Genomic DNA, 16,793 nt, shown 5'->3' on the forward strand with positions numbered 1-16,793 from the left:
CTAAAGACAGACCATCCCAACCTAGGCTCTCAGTTTGGTGAAAACATGTCCGGTCATTTAGATACAATTGTTCAGATGAAGTCATACATTTTGATTCCACTCATGTGTCATGTGAATTTATGTGGTATAGTGCCTATCTCCAAGAATCTAGTGACCCTAAGCTGTAGGGCTGGGCCTGGTTCTGCACTCTGGCTTCTGAGTTGATGTTGGTTGCCCCTTAAAGCCAGGTGGAGGGACAGAGGGTGCAGTCCACTCAGGACAGAAGTAAGATGACTGTATGCAAAGGATCTTGGGCCTTTCCAGCATGCTGGAGGAAATGGTAGATGGGGCTGCTGGCTGTAGGGGAGACTGAAATGAAGCTGTGAAATTGCCTTATCTATGTCTCTTTTATTGCAGAAGTGATACTCACAGTTATAGATGATTGTAAAAATTCAGGAAAATGCTGAACTTTAAAATGGTACCGTATTCCCACTAGCCAGATATAAGTGACGTTTCAGTACCTTTTTCCTTTCCACCCGTGAACTGCCCCTGCCCCACTCGCTCACCTGCCATACCTGCCCTTCATGCCCTCCCACAGGTGCTCTCTCACGGTCACACTCACACTCGTGCAAAGTCACTTGTCCTCTCATTCACTTCCATGTTCTCGTGCCTGTGCACTTCCTCGCGTGCTGGCCCCTCCCACCCTCACACTCACCCATGTGGCTCTTCTCTCTTGCTCTCACTCAGCACTCACATCACACACATCACGCACATTCACATTTTAAACCCCAAATTGGAACCTCATGGCATCTTTTCACTTAACCTGCCCTCGGAACCTTCCCTAAACTGTAACTGTTCTTCAGGAACAGGCTCGCTGCCCTTGATTGACCTTCCTAGAATTCTCCTTAGCTCAAGACCTCTGCTGGCTTGAGTATTTGGGCAAGCTGGGGGGTAGAACCTGCTGTCCATGGGTAGGAGTGTGAGGCCCACTCCAGCAGATGACGTTGGAAGATGTCGAGGCAGCCATGGGGCTTCGGGGCTGGTCCTCTCTTGCTGTGTTGATGGGCCTTGTGTTTTCGCCTCTCTGGTCTCGCCCTCACTGTCCCCCGTGACAGGAAGCTAAGCCTGTAACTTTTACACAGAGGGCAGCAGCCTGTAACATGGACGATTTGAAAGAAGGGAGTCAGGTAGAGTGAGGAAATGATAATCTGCTGGTGGAAAATTCATTGCTGCAGGAAAGCCAAATGATAGCTGCCTAAGCTTAAATGTGCAACTTGTAAACTATTTAAAAAATTTTTTTTTCATGCTTATTTATTTTTGAGAGAGAGATAGACAGAGTCGAGCAGGGGAGGGGTAGAGAGATGGAGACGCAGAATCCGAAGTGGGCTCCAGGCTCCAAGCTGTCAGCACAGAGCCTGACATGGGGCTTGAACCCACAAACCATGAGATCGTGACCCGACCTGAAGTCAGATGCTTAACCGACTGAGCCACCCAGGTGCCCCATCTTGTAGAATATTTTATATTTTAAACATCTTGAAGCCTGTTCCTTGTACCTGCCCCTCCTGAACTGCTGAATTCACCTAAGAGCAAACAGAAATGAGATACAGTTGCCAAACACAGGACTCCATAGTATTTGGTACTTAAGCCCCAAAGAAATGTCTGGCCCTTTGACAAGGCCCCCATGTCTTCTCTTCCCATTTCCCTTTGGTGTGATGGCTTTTTTTTTTTTTATGGAAAATATTTGCTGTGATTACAGTTCAGCCAGGAATAAAATCCCTGAAGCAGCAGAGAGAGCATACAGAACAGGGGCTGGGGGTCTGAGCTCTGTGGGCAGGGGCCTGAAACAGTGTGTCTGCATAAACGTGGGCTCTGAGCTGTGCCCCTGTGCCTGCGCTGGAAGGTGGCTAAGCCTTGGACAGGTCCGATGGGCATTGCATCCAGAATAACAGGCCTGCTTGGCTTCCTGCAGAAAGAAATTTGCCACATCTGAGGAAGGAATTGACTTCAGCTGCTGCTTATTTCAACACAGAATTGCAGACTTGGACCCAGCAAAAAGACCTTAAATTAACACAGAACTGTTATTCCAAGAAACTTAGTGTTTTTGTGTCTTTATGGCCTGTTTCTTTTAAAAAAAAATTTTATAATGTTTATTTATTTTTGAGAGGGGGGGAGGGGCAGAGAGAGGGAGACACAGAATCCAAAGCAGGCTCCAGGCTCCAGGCTCCGAGCTGTCAGCACAGAGCCTGACACAGGGCTTGAACTCATGAACCGCGAGATCATGACCTGAGCCGAAGTCGGATGCTCAACCGACTGAGTCACCAGGCACCCCCCGCCACCTTTTTAAAAAAAATTTTTTTCTTTAATATGGCCTGTTTCTTTTTTTCTGTGAGCATGTGTGATCTGCATCCCTTGACATTCTGTGTTAAGTCAACTTCGACAAATTAAAAAGTATAAATGTAAGTTTATCTCTCTCTTCCCTTATAGGAAAATGTTTTGCAAGGAACTAATCATATCTTCTGTAGTAAATATATGGAGAATTAAATGAAAGTAAATAGCGTGATATTCTGATCTTGTTAACAAAGGTCACCAGGTTTGACTCAGACCCTTGTCTTAGCAGTCTAGTTCCTAAGGGCTCATTTGTAGAAAATAATTCAAAATGAAGAAAAAAATACCCCCAAGAAGTTAATTACAACATAACAATATTATAACAACAGAGGGAAACAGTAACAAAAGTATACGATAAAAGCCTACTGAAGAAATCGATGTCAAATATGATGCATCAGTAAGTTAATACTAACTAGTGTTTACTGACCATTACGATGTGCCAGAACTGTTGTAAAAGTTTTATAAGGATTATCACATTTAATCCTGACAACTGTGAGGCAACTAGTATATTTATCCTCATTGTACAAATAAGAAAACTGAGGCACAAGAAGGTTAGGTAAGTTGCCCAGGGTCACGTGGATAAAAGGTCCACCACCTGCCTCATCCATGAACTCCGTGATATAAAGCAAACGAACATGGACTGAGACCAGCAAGGGGTGTGGAAATATGAAAAATGTCAGTTAGGATGGGAGAGGTTATGGGTAACTTTCCTTTTACACTGGCGTTTTGTATAATGTGTATGTGATAAACTAGAGGAAAAGAGGAATCCCTTCTGGTACAATGCAGCCTATTAGGAATTTGGGGGAGAAAACTTTTTTTTTTTTTAAGATTGTTTGTTTGTTTGTTTGTTTGTTTAAGAGAGAAAGAGAACAAGTGAGGGAGGGGAAGATAGGGAGAAAGACAGAGAATCCCCAGCAGGCTTCGTGCTGTCAGGGCAGAGCCTGATGTGGGGCTCGAACCCACAAACCATGAGATCATGACCTGAGCGGAAGTCAGACGCTTAACTGACTGAGCCACCCAGGTGGCACATGAGAAAACTTTTTTTTTAATGTTTGTTTGTTTGTTTGTTTGTTTAGAGAAAGTCCAAGCAGGGGAGGGGCAGAGAGAGAAGGAGACAGAGGATTTGAAGCAGGTCTGCACTGACAGCAGAGAGTCTGACGTAGGGCTCAACCTCAAACCGTGGAATCATGGCCTGTGCCAAAGGACCTTACCCATGACAAAGCTTTTTAACTTTTGTTTTTGAGGGGAGAGAAAAAGTGCTATTTAGAACTCAGCAAATGAGTAGGCTTTGTTCTAGTTTACATTTCATTGTTTGAGTTCCCGTCTCTGGCCCTTGGGATGCTCTTGAGACAGTTAAGGGGGTAGACACAGCTGGTGAGAAAGTCAGGGAAGTGTGGGAGCGCTGTGGCCTTACTGGCGGACTCATAGAGCATGTATGGAAAGGTCTGGGTCATTGGGTCAACCAGATGTGGATGGTGTGGCACCAAATCCGTCACGAATTCACTGTTTCCCCCACCACCTAAGTGGCATTTTAACAATCTTCTCTTCCAGTCTCGAGAATTGCAGACTCTTCATAACCTCCGGAAACTCTTCGTCCAGGATCTGACTGCCCGGGTCAAGAAGGTGAGTTCTCTTTTGTGTGAACAGGACTGAGAAAAAAAGAAAAGATGGCCAGAAAGAATCATTTTCAGTTGAAACATCACTTCCTTAAATTGGGGCTGGTTATGCTTAAAAATGAATTACTTCAAGCCAGAGAATGTATTAAAAGAATGTACCAGAGGCAAAACAAAACAAACAAACAAACAAACAAAAACAAAAACAAAAACCAAAAAACTTGGGAATATTTTTCCATCTGATTTTTTTCTTCTTAGTAAAAAGGAAGTTATAATCCTCTCCCTGGCCCTCATTTCAAACGAGCACATATTTACCTGGCCGCAGTGTGAGAGCTGCTGTGCATGATGCGGGGAAAATCCAGAGGGGTCTTATCTGGCAGAGTTGCCCTAAAGCCCGGTGAGCAATGCCAGAAACCTGTAGCAATTGGAGGCGAGAGCACCCTGTTTGCCTGTGACGAGGCCATGAGGGGCTAGGTCAGAGTGTGTGAAGCACCTTGACGTGTGTCTAATTTGTTCTTCTCGCCACTGGTGTAAGTGGTTCTTACTGTTCTCTTGTTAGTGGAGACAGGCTCCGAGGTTAAAGAACTTGCCCAAGGTCACACAGCTGGAAGAGCCGGAGGTAGGATTGAATCCACCTCTGTGTGACTTCTGAATCTGGGCCTCTTTGATCCTCACACCTCACATGGCAATCTCGGGGAGTCACCGTATAGCAGATCCCACAGCAGCTTGTGGAAGTTTCAGGAAGGAGGGAGAGGTGGCAGCAGTGAGGGGACTGCTCTTTAAAAATGTTTAAACGTGATGGAAGAGGAGCAATAGTCCATATGCAGATGTGCAGTAGGACGGAAGGAAGGTGTATTTGAAAGTGTGTGTGTGTGTGTGTGTGTGTGTGCACATGTGTCTGTGAAGGAGCCAAGGGAAAGAGGTGAAATATATAAGCAAAGAGGAAGTGATTCATGGGGTCAGATCTGAGAGGGACGGAATTAATAGCACAGATGGACATATTGGGCTTGGTATAAGGGGAAGGGATATAGTCTCCCAGAGAGGAGTAGTGGAGAAGTCAAGATGGGAGACATTTGCAGGAAAATGCATAACAGTGGAAAGATGCATCCAATGATGCATCGATCTTCTCAGTTAATGTGGAGGCTCAGTCCTCAATGGAGAAGGAAGGGAAGGAATGGCGAGGCCACAGAGCCTAGAGCAGGCGCCAGCAGCCTGGAGCAATTTGTCAGGGATGAGTGAAAGGATTGCTGAGCAGCGGTGTGAGCGTCCAGCTGAGGCTCAGAGCATGAATCTGCCGTGGCCTCTGACAACTTGGTTCTAGCGAGTTTGGGGACCTGCAAATGAAAACAAAGAAAGGCAGAGCCTGATAGGAGAGTCCAAGGGCTGAATGGCAGTGGTGGTGTGGGTAGGTAGTGACCACAGGCATCAAAATAGAAATGACCGTCAGACCTGGACCAGGTAGGCAGGAGAGGCCAGAGCACAGGGGACAGAAAAGGAGACTAGAGAGGTTAGGCAAGATCTGAAAAGGCTTAGTCAGAGGGAGGAGGGGGTCCAAGGAAGCCTAAGATCAGACTTCCCTGATTTCATGATGTAAAACTCTCGAGGAAGGATCTAGTTTTATTAGACCAGTGACTCTCAAAGTGTGATCATCTGGCCAGCAGCCTTGGCATCACCAGGATGCTTGCTAGATTCTCAGGTTCTCAGACGCACCTCAGGTCCACTGAAGCGGAGACTGGGGCTGGGGCATAGCAATCTGAGTTTTAATAAACCCAATCTGAGTTTAATTTTCCTCTGGGTGAAATTTGAGAACCTTGGATGTAGATGGAAGAGACACGGGTCTGAGATGCATGTACAGCTGTTACCTCTCAGAAGAAGGAGGGATGGTGGTCTTGTCCATCATCAGATGGCACAAGCATGTCTCACCATTTTGGGCTCCAAGATGTGCTTATACATGTGTTTCTCAACTTATCTGACCACTGAGCGTGGCCCTGCCGGGAGGGAGGTTTCTATCAATCTTAAGATCTGTTGAATTTCCAGAGTTTTTCTGGCAACACCGTGCTCAGATGCCATGACTAGTTTGAAGTAGATTCATTAAGTAATTTCATGGAATCGGAAGCTCAGGCGATACGCACAGGCCATTGAGACTTCCCAGCAGGACCACATACAATTGCCCTCAGCTTGCTGACTTATCTCAGTTGGGATATTTGAAATTAAATTTCGGTCTTGGGTTTATATTTTCATACTGCTTCTTCTTATGAGTTTTGGAACAGTTCTTTTGAAAAAGAAAAGTCTATTTGCTCACCTGCAAGAGAGAGGTGAATCTCACAGGGCTAATCTGTATCTTTCAAAGGAAGATTGGAGGTTTGGTTTTGTTTTGTTTTTCAGTTTTCTAAAATATAACACTCGTGAAACCCTTGACACGGAGCAAGGAAATCAATTGGGAAGGTCATTGAGTCTCAACTTTCAGAACCTCTTTTTATTTTCACTCTCAGAATAACCTTTGGTGGGATTGGGGTTGTTTTTTTTGTTTTTTGTTCTCTTTAAAGAAGATTTAGAGTGTTGTCCACCTTATGCTGGGGCTGCGGGCGGGCAGCATGCTGGCCTGCCCGCTGACCCCTCATGTTGGTGCAGAGTGTAGAGCTGGACAACGATGATGGAGGGGGCAGTGCTGCCCAGAAGCAGAAAATTTCCTTCCTGGAAAATAACCTGGAGCAGCTCACGAAGGTTCACAAACAGGTAGGAGAGTCGTGCCAGCTTCCTTCTGCTTCTCATATTCTCCTGGAAAGAAGCCCCGTATTCTCCTGGAAAGATGTGGCCGCAGTTCTGGGAGAAGGCTCTGACATCGAAGGCTAAGGGACTCTGTCACCACAAGACCTTAGTGCCAGACTTGAAGTCCTTTAGTCTTTAGTGACTTCCCTTATATATAAAATTCTTTTGTCAAAGGCAAATGGAAGGAATTGAGTTTGAGCTCTTGGGCTTTGGGAGGTGGGGTGTTCAGAACCCTGTCTTTCTATCCTGTCTCCAGTCCCAGCGTTGGACCTACAGGCTGCACAGAATGTCAAGTGAATGCCATGGAGCTGGTTCAGGCCCCTTGTTTTTTTACAGATGAGGAAACAGACTAGGACTAGAAGTAACTTAATTCATTTTCTCTCTGCTCTGTCGCCCTATTTATTGAGCACCCTGTCAGGTTCTTACGATGCTCTGGACTTTGTCTAGAGGGACAGCGAAGTTCACGGCCAAGCCTACTGGTGATCTAGGCGGTTGTCTTCTTTCTGTATAAATGCTGGAATGTTCATGTTTTTCCTAAATCCTAAAGATTTGGGCTATGATAAAAACAGTCCAACTTGTTAGACCACATGGATAAGGTGATGTCATCTCTCTTTGACTTAAGTCCTCTTTGATATTACTGATGGTGGCATTTTGCCCCAAAGGGAGGACAGCAGATTCAACATGGTTGAAGTCACTCATACAAATTGTTGATGAGAAATATAAAAGCAGAAACTGCAAGGGAATTTGAAATAGGGCTCTGAGATTAATTACTTTATTTATGAATTCAATGAATATGTTTTAAAAATCTACTCTGGAGCTGCTGGTTTGCCTATGGGGTTAAAGAATGCAGGTGTGGACTCGGGATAGGTAACCTTCGTTAGCACTTTCTGATTTTCTAAACTTTTCTTCATCCACTGGGATTCCCACAATGGTCCTGTTACATGCTATCCTTTTTTATGGGTGAGAAACCTGAGGCTTGTGGTGGTTGGATGACTTACCAAGTCCAATGTCAGGAAATAATAGAGCTGACTCTTGAACCTTTTCTTCACCTGGGGCCAATCCTGTTGCTTCTTTTTGTTTTCCTTCATTATCTTTTTATTTAAAAAAAAATTGTATGCGTTTATTTTTTTTAATTCCAGTATACTTAATACAGTGCTCTGTTACTTCCAGGTGTCCAGTATATCAGTTCAGCAATTCTATACATTACTCAGTGCTCCTCACGATAAGTGTATTCTCAGTCCCCTTTACCTGTCTCACCCATCCCCCCACCCACCTGCCCTCTGTCAACCACCAGTCTATGGCCACACCACCCCACACGCGCCCAGTCTCACCTGTTGCTTCTTAATTGAGGGTCTTAGGTAATGAAAAAATGAGCAGTACCCCGGAGTTACCTGTTAGCCTTTGGATATGTTGCTAAGGGGGTCCAAACCACATGCTGGTGTAGACAACATGTCCTGCAGGGAGGAGCCCTTCAGGGAGCTCTAGAACATGCATGCCTTTCACTGGTGCTTTTGAACTTGCTTCGTTTACATTTCTCAGCTTCCATATGCTAGCATCTGACTAGTCAATTTTCCTTACACTAGTTCCCCCACCCACTCAAACAAAAGAGGAAGTAAATCCTGCCCAAGTCTGAAAGCTTCCTGTGCCTGGAAATGGCTTTTAATTTCATCCTACACCCCCTCCCCACTTCCTTGCACCCATGAACCGTGTGTAGCAAATTGGAGTCCCAGAGTATGGGATCTTGATTTTCCGTCGGTGCTGCCAGCATTTGTGGTCACATGGACTTTCCAAGATGACCTAGCGGGCTGGTTGTTTGGCTGCAGAGACTGCTTCTAGCTGCCCTTGTATCACTGTCTGCCCCTCCTGCCGGCCCCCTCGCCTCCCTGGTAAGTCACCCCTATCCCTTCCCGCCGCAGCTGGTCCGGGACAATGCAGACCTGCGCTGTGAGCTGCCCAAGCTGGAGAAGCGGCTGCGTGCCACGGCGGAGCGTGTCAAGGCCCTGGAGAGCGCGTTGAAGGAGGCCAAGGAGAACGCCATGCGGGACCGCAAGCGCTACCAGCAGGAGGTGGATCGCATCAAGGAGGCTGTTCGAGCCAAGAATATGGCCAGGAGGGCCCACTCAGCTCAGATTGGTATGTGTGCCTCTCACCAGGGCCCTTGATGGAAGGCAGGACTCTGCCGCCCAGGAGCACTGATGATGCTCCGAGGCAGCGATGGAGCTCTGGGCTGTCTGTCTGGAACATCTGAAAGGCTGTGGTCAGGCATGCAGGACCTAGGCTAGCTGGCATCTCCCGGCACCTGCGTTCATCCGGGGAGGATGGGTATGTCAGGCACCTGCTTCCTTATACTGAGAGATTGCCACGTACATTGTGGTCTTCAAAGCTGCTGAGCTGAGCAGAGAAGGTGGCCAGCCTAGGCTATCGGTAAAGGTTTGTGGCTGTAAACAGAGGTACTTTCTCAGAAGTCCTGCAGTGTATGGCTATTTCTCAGCAAAGCCCAAAGGCCCTATAGCAGGTGGGCCCGTGAAGGGGCCCTATGGAGCCAGAAGCCTCAGGGAAAGCCACTTGCAAGGGCAGGTTTGGAAGTGCCCTGGAAAGAGCCAGGCCTGGCATCGGTGAGCTGGCTGTGGTTCCAAACTGGGGAAGGGGCCTGGATATCCAACCCCTCCCGGGCTTGGGTTTGGGTATTTTGCCCATGCAGGGAAGAGGGTGTAGCTGCTAAGTCATAGTTCCCAGGATGGAGCCACAGGCATAAACTGGATTTAGGGATGTGCTCTAGAGAGCTTTTTTCTTCCATTGAAATGCCTCCAATAACATGTGATATTATTTCCCATCAGATATTGCCATGCAGCTGTTTTGCACACCAACAACTTAATGTTTCTAGTTTTAAGATCATACCTTAGATTAGTGTTTTATTGCTTTTCTTGGACTTTACGCTCTTTGTAAATCTGGAAACTATGGATCTTGTTGCCAGAGAAGTGCATCATAGGCAGATTTCTGCATCAAGTTTCAGGGGCTGCCCAGATGCCCTTAAAACCCCAGGGGTGCCTACGGATCTGCCGCAGATAAAATGGAAAGTCCTTCTAAGTTTCCTCAGCCATAATTAACATAATTGATACATAAATTCTCTCTGTCCCCTAACCATCTGGTGCCCTGAATTAGTTAACTGCACTATCAAGAGGGCAAACATCCTCTTTTCAGAAAGCTCTGGTGATTGATAAGGACTGTAATGATACAAATTGTAGGTCTCGGTTTTCACATGTGACCCGCGGGCATCTGGGTATGGCTGTTTAAGCCTAATCTGAACGTTCTGTCCTTTCTGTCGAATACAGCCAAGCCCATCCGCCCTGGACACTACCCAGCATCATCTCCAACGGCCGTCCACGCCATCCGAGGGGGAGGAGGAGGCTCTTCAAACTCCACTCATTACCAGAAATAAATGCGAAGTGAGTCCCTGGTGTTGGGTAGTTTCTGTTTGGGGCAGATCCCTGCCCCTGCCTGGCTCCCAGCAACATCCATGTGCACCTGTGATAGTGAGAGGCTCAGCTCTCCTGGAGCAGACCCTAGGGACGCAGCTTACCTGCCCTCAGCTCAGCCCGGAGCCTCAGGGTCTTCTTAGCTAGGGCCACCTGGTGCCGGGGACCCTCTGGGGATAGAAGAGGGTGTGGTGAATGATTCACCTGAGCTTTCTTTTGTCTGTGGGGTTTCCCTGTGCAGCTGGCATCCAAAAGGGCAGTACCTGTTTGTCAGCTGCTTTTGCCTAGAGCAGACAGATGTGGGTGGTTGTTTCAAGTTGCAGGAGCTGAATATAAAGAAAGAGCCAGATACAGAAAGTCCTATTTTTATAATTGCTATCTGAACTCAACAAATAGGGTTTTTAAGAGTGTGCTAATTTATAGCGAGGTAGGTCCAGACCACTTTTTTCTTTGAGACAGTGGTCTAGAAATTTCTCTTCCTACAATCCACATGCTTGATATTGCTCTAGCAGAAAACAAACAAGAAGTGATATATGCTTTGGAAAAGAGAAGGAGAGACCTTGTCTTTTTGTACTTGAGGTAGAGGAAAGAGGTCATGGGTGGGGCTAGGCGGACAGACAGCTGGGTGGCCAGAAAAGCATTTAGGAAAACTCTTTAAACCCGTAACCTCTGGATAGAAGAGAGTATCTCCAAATGTTGCCCTTGGATTCTGAACCCTCACTAAGGAAGCTGGCTTAAGCCACCACGATCAAGGGCGACGCAGGGGAGCATTGAGTCCTCTCCAGCTCTTTTTGGATCAAGGTGAAGAAAGTGAATGTATGGGGCTGGAGCCCTCTCTCAGGCGATACGACAGCATTGCTAAGCCTCATGCAACAACTTCCAAGGAAGGAGCTTGGTGGCTGCACCCGGAGCTTTCTCCTGCGCCACCCCAGGCAGCATGCCAAGGAGCAGGACAGGCACTGGTCAGATGAGGGAAAGGGAGGGAAGGCCGAGGGGGCCCGCGGGCGGGCAACATGTCCACCACCATCTGCCATACCCTAAAAGGTGGATGGGAAGTGGTCTTGGCAGTGGGCCATCCCATTCAGATCCGATCACTTTCAATCATAAATAAAATAAAATCGGGTGTTATAAAATTGCTTTTGACTGCATGTTCCTGGTGTTGTAGTTGGCACTTGAAGGGAGCTATAAGACCACATTAGGCAGCTTGGAATAGAAAAGCTAAAGTGTGGTTCTGGAACTTGGGTGGGTGGGAGGGTGTCAGTATCACCTGGTCCCCAGGGACCTAGGCTTCTTGAAGGAGCATAGGGCCTGGGCCTTTGTATGTTTACCAAGTACCCCGGCTGATTTTGTTAGCCACCAAAGTTTGAGAACTCCTATCCTGAAGTAACTATGGCTTACATACAGGATGGAAGTTAATTTCTCTCTCACGTTAAGAAAATTTGAGGGCGGCCTGTCAGAGGCTGGTAAGGGAACTCTACCGTGACTACAGAAAGCTCGCCTTTTAAATTTAGACTCACTGTCCTCAGAAGTACCCTCCTCCCTCAAGGTCACCCGGTCCAGCTCTCAGGCCTACATGCCATGGTTAGCAAGCAGAGAGGAAGCTGGGAAGAGGCAGAAGCAGCCCTCCTAGCCGAGTCCTCTTCCTTTACTAGCCTTCCTGAAGTCTGCATTGTACTAATGCCTGCATCCCTCTGGGTGGAACTGAGGCACACGGCCATGTGCAGTGGCAAGAGGCCTGGAAAAGGGTAATTTTTGAGGTGGCACGTCACTCACTGCCCCACGTAAGAGTAGTGTTCTGTACCTGAGGACAGGGCAGTGGATGTTGGGTGAGCAACCAGAACCTGCATTTATTGAGCACCTACTATGCGGCAGTGCTGTGCTGCATGTAATATCTACATTACATTACATTACCCCATGGCATGTAAGCACATAGTTGGGGTGCCTGGGTGGCTCAGTTGGTTCAGTGTCCCGCTTCAGCTCAGGTCATGATCTCGCGGTTCGTGAGTTCAAGCCCCGCATTGGGCTCTGTGCTGACAGCTCGGAGCCTGGAGCCTGCTTTGGATTCTGTGTCTTCCTCTCTCTCTGCTCCTCCCCTGCTCACGCTCTGTCTCTCTCTCAAAAATAAATAAACACTAAAAAACTTTTTAAAAATGTAAGCACAGAGAGGGATATGTGCTTGGGTCCCAGCCAGCTCTTAATAAATATACTGGCTCAGAGATTCTGGAGTCCAAATCCAGTGCAATGGACAGCCACTTGCCTTGTGCAGTCCCGTAAAGGTTCATCAGACCCATGTTTTGGGGAAGGTACGTACAAGCAGATGTTCTCTCTTATGCTTGCGATTGAGAAGCGGTAGGCCCGGTAACACTTTGAGGACCTTTGAACTGATAGCACTGTCCTCGCCCTTCCTGGTGATTCATCGCATTGTGTAACTCAAAATGTTGTAGGCGAATTTGATTATTTCATCTGCAGCTGGAACCTTCTTAACCAACTCTGTCTGTACCTACAACTCCTGTAGCTAGGTACTTTCTCCACATCACAAAACAGGTAGGCCCCCTTCCAGGTTATCAGGATGTTGGTGTGGTAGAGGGGCCTGGCTTTGGACAAGAGACTTGGGTCAAGCGTTAGGTCTTCTACTTTCTCCTTTTTTTTTTTTTTTTAAGGTTTATGCATTTTTTGGGGGGTGGGGATGGAGGGGCAGAGACAGAGTAAAGAGAGAATCCCAAGCAGGTTCCACACTGTCAATGCAGAGCCCAGTGTGGGGCTCAGACTCAGGAACCATGAGATCACGACCTGAGCCAAAATTCAGAGTTGGACGTTTAACAATGACCGAGCCACCCAGGTCTCCTATTTTCTTTACGTTACTTCCGCTCAGTAACCCTCAGTTGATTTGGTTTCTTCGTCTATGAAATGGGAAGAATCCTTTCCCTGGATCATTGGTCTTGAAACGAGGACAAAATGAGGTCACGCTTCTTAAGCTGCTTGGCATATAGCACGTGCTTGATAAAAATGTCAGCTGTAGTGTGGAGTAGCAAGCAGTGCATACTGGGCACAGCAGGTGGTTGATGAGTGTTGGTCTGTCGTCTCCAAGTCATGTAGTTGTTACAAAATAGTTTTTAGTCTCTCTCTGGCCCCAGGTTCTTTTTTTTTTTTTTTTAATATAGTTATTTATTGGGGCCCCTGGGTGGCTCAGTCGGTTAAGGGTCCGACTTGGGCTCAGGTCACGATCTCGCGGTTCGTGAGTTCGAGCCCCGCGTCAGGCTCTGTGCTGATGGCTCAGAGCCTGGAGCCTGCTTCGGATTCTGTCTCCTTCTCTCTCTGCCCTCCCCTGCTCACGCTCTGTCTCTCTCTCTGTCTCTCAATAATAAATGTTAAAAAGTTAAAAAAAAATAATATAGTTATTTATTTTTGAGAGACAGAGACAGGAGCAAGCAGGGGAGGGGCAGAGAGAGAAGGGGAGACACAGAATCTGAAGCAGACTCCAGGCTCTGCGCAAGCTGTCAGAACAGAGCCCGACGTGGGGCTCGAACCCATGAACCGCAAAATCATGACCTGAGCTGAAGTTGGACGCTAAACCGACTGAGCCACCCAGGCGCCCCACCCGGGCCCCAAGTTCTGACCGCTAAGTGGGGAGGGCCCATGAGTCAGCATCCTATTTGGTGCTCTGACCAGATGTAAGGTGTTTTAAAGATATTCTCATGTATTCATCTAAAGGTTATGAATAAGAACACTGACTATTTTTAAGAAAATGACTGGGCATTTGTCAGGAGAGGTTAAAAAAAAAGGATAGTAGCCAATGGAGTGGGGAATTATACTTGGAAGTAAGAAAATGCAAAATCATTTTTTAAAAACCTAATTGCAAATGTGGAATTCATTGCTTAGTTGGGATCAAAACATTTTGAGATGATCTTTCCTGATCTTTGGGACGCTCATCCCGAAGTGTGTCTGTCCTACGTAGAAATGATCTCAGGTGCTGACTCCTCCCAGCCCTCTTGCTAAAGCCACCACAGCCTTTCATACATGGGCAGCATCCGGGTATCTCTGGGGTTTCCTTCTGCTTCATTTCAGGTTTCAAGGAATATAGTCACAATGAGTATTTTGGGTTATGCCCAAAGTTTCAGAGCAACTAAAGATGCCAACATGTAGAAATCAGAACTCGGGATAATGCTGGCTTTTATCTTAGCTAGTTCAAATCCAGGGGGGCAGCCTAGGGGAGGGGACATCATTTTCAAACCACAAAACAGGACATGGAATCCGGGGATGGCTGGACATGCATGGGTTCAAGCCCTGGCCTTGGCTTTATTTCCACGTGATGTTGGTAAGTTACTTGATATCTTTCAGCCTCAATTTCATCATCTGCAAAATGGGATCAGGCATGGAGAACCTGTTCCGTACTTGGTTTTACAACGTCTTGTGCAGTGTTACTCTTTTTTTGCAGGGAGATAGTGAATAAACGAGACAACTTCAAATAGTGGTAAGGTTCTGAAGGAAATAAGAGCAGGTTAATGAAATGGGGACACTTATGTAGAAGAGGGGGTGACATTTGAGCAGAGCACTGACTGAGGACAATTACCAGCCACACAGTGACTGGGGAAGAGTGGCACAGCCACTGGCTGGAAGGTGGGAATGGCTGGCGTATTGGGGAACTTTGGGAAGCCTGATGGGGCTGGAGCGCAGAGAATGCGGAGACCTTCATAATCAGGGTTTGTTGGGGAAGAAGGTAGTGGACAGATAAATGAGGCCTTAGAAGCCAGGCTGGCAGCTCAGGGTGCAGTCAGAGTGTGCAAGGCCACTGGGGCCTTTGGGTCTGGGAGTGGTGGGGCCTGGTTTGTGACTGGCAAAGGCCACCCTGTGCTGGACCCCTGGGAAAGGATGGGGTGGCTGAGAGCCAGAGCAGGGCTCCCCTAGAGGCCACTGCGGGAGAAGTGATAACATAGGAGACCCCAGAATTACAGGTACAGATTACTGGCTACCTGAGAGGTGCTGCCATCCGGAGCATAGGTGGAGGTGATGAGAAGGCAGAGTAGAAAGGACAGTTGCTGGTAGGTGGTAGTGGGGTGGCAGGGATGTGGAATGGGTCTCATCTCTGCCTGCTTTCTCTCGCAGGAAGCCAGGTTATCAGCTGAGGGAGGCAGGGAAATGGGGTTGTGGGCGGGAGAAGAGATAAGGTGTGAAATAGACTTCTGAGGCAGTCCTGAGTGTTTATGCATGGCCCACACTTAATGTGGACACCTTTTAAATACTTGTCCGGCTCCTTAGTTCTGAGCGTCCTGGATTGGGCTTCCTTTCCTGGCAGTGCTTTGCCAAGCCATTGGGCGCTTGTTCCAATGTGTCCACCAGATGGTGCCAGTGGGGCACTGCTGATACCTTGGCCCTTCTCTAAAAGGCTTCCAGGCAAAATGGTCTTCCTTTCCCTTTCCTGTATTAAGACCACTATTTCTCAGATTTGAATAGCAAATAGAGTACTTTTAAGGGGATAAAGTTCTCACATATTTGCCAGAGTTTAAGTTGTTTTATTGTAGTTAAGTATTAGCAAATTTAAAACAGTATAGACTCTTGTACTTAGTCTTATGCAGCTATCAAGTCAAAACAGATTTAGGAGTTAGATTGCAATGAAGCACAAATCAAAAATCCAAATCACCAGCCTTAACATAATGCAATGAAAGACGGTCTTTTGCTGAAAATAAAGAGCTGGGTGCAATGCGACTCTGGTATGCATTGCTTCCAGAGGAGTTTGGCTTGTCCAAGTTACTTCCGTGTGTCATGACATGACTCACTTCTTTTACCCCCTTTCTGTGCTAACACCACTGTAGAGGGGTGCCTGCTGGCTCAGTTGGTAGAGCATGTGACTCTTGATCTTGGGGTTGTAAGTTCAAGCCCCACGTTGGGTATAGAGATTACTTAAAAATAAAGTCTTGGGACACTTGGGTGGCTCAGTTGGTTAAGCACCAGACTCTGGATTTCCGCTCAGGTCATGATCTCACGGTTCTGGAGTTTAAGCCCCGTCTCAGGCTCTGCGCTGAAGGCATGGAGCCTGCTTGGGTTCTTTCTCTCTGCCCGTACCTGGCTGAAGCTTGCACTCTCTCTCAAAATAAATAAATAAACTTACAATAAGTAAATAAATAAATAAAGTCTGAAAGAAAGAAAGAAAGAAAGAAAGAAAGAAAGAAAGAAAGAAAGAAAAGAAAAGAAAAGAAAAGAAAAGAAAAGAAAAGAAAAGAAAAGAAAAGAAAAAAAAAAGAAAGAAAACCACTGCAGAATCACTGCATACCTTCCAGCCAATTCACCTTCTAGTGGCTGGAACTCATTATTGTCCTGCGGGTCCAGCTTTAGCCAGAGGCTATTTAAGTGATAAGGAGTATCCCCCGTCTGGTTGTAGCAGAAAATGCATGTGGGGCTGAAGGTACGCAGGAATGTTTGGTTGCAAGGTAGTCAGCTAGAAAATTTAGAATATGCACATATTAATGCTTCAGATTTTTGTGGCAAGGAAAATGTAAAATTGAAAACATTGTGAGGGGCACCTGGGTGGCTCAGTCAGTTGAGCATCCAACTCTTGATTTCAGCCTAGGTCGTG

The 16,793-nt window shown here is 46.9% G+C and overlaps 1 protein-coding gene across 1 annotated transcript in view; it reads left to right on the plus strand.

Annotated features, from left to right (window-relative positions):
* Positions 1-16,793, plus strand: part of KIF5C (kinesin family member 5C) — a 166,228-nt gene that overhangs the window by 130,873 nt on the left and 18,562 nt on the right. Inside the window, exons 22-25 of the mRNA XM_045479754.1 lie at positions 3,916-3,987; positions 6,609-6,713; positions 8,663-8,879; positions 10,079-10,192. Coding sequence (XP_045335710.1) covers positions 3,916-3,987; positions 6,609-6,713; positions 8,663-8,879; positions 10,079-10,185 — 501 coding nt within the window. The 3' untranslated portion in view covers positions 10,186-10,192. The remainder of the gene's footprint in view (positions 1-3,915; positions 3,988-6,608; positions 6,714-8,662; positions 8,880-10,078; positions 10,193-16,793) is intronic.

Source organism: Leopardus geoffroyi, chromosome C1 (genome assembly GCF_018350155.1).
Source record: "Leopardus geoffroyi isolate Oge1 chromosome C1, O.geoffroyi_Oge1_pat1.0, whole genome shotgun sequence".
NCBI classification, from domain to species: domain Eukaryota; kingdom Metazoa; phylum Chordata; class Mammalia; order Carnivora; family Felidae; genus Leopardus; species Leopardus geoffroyi.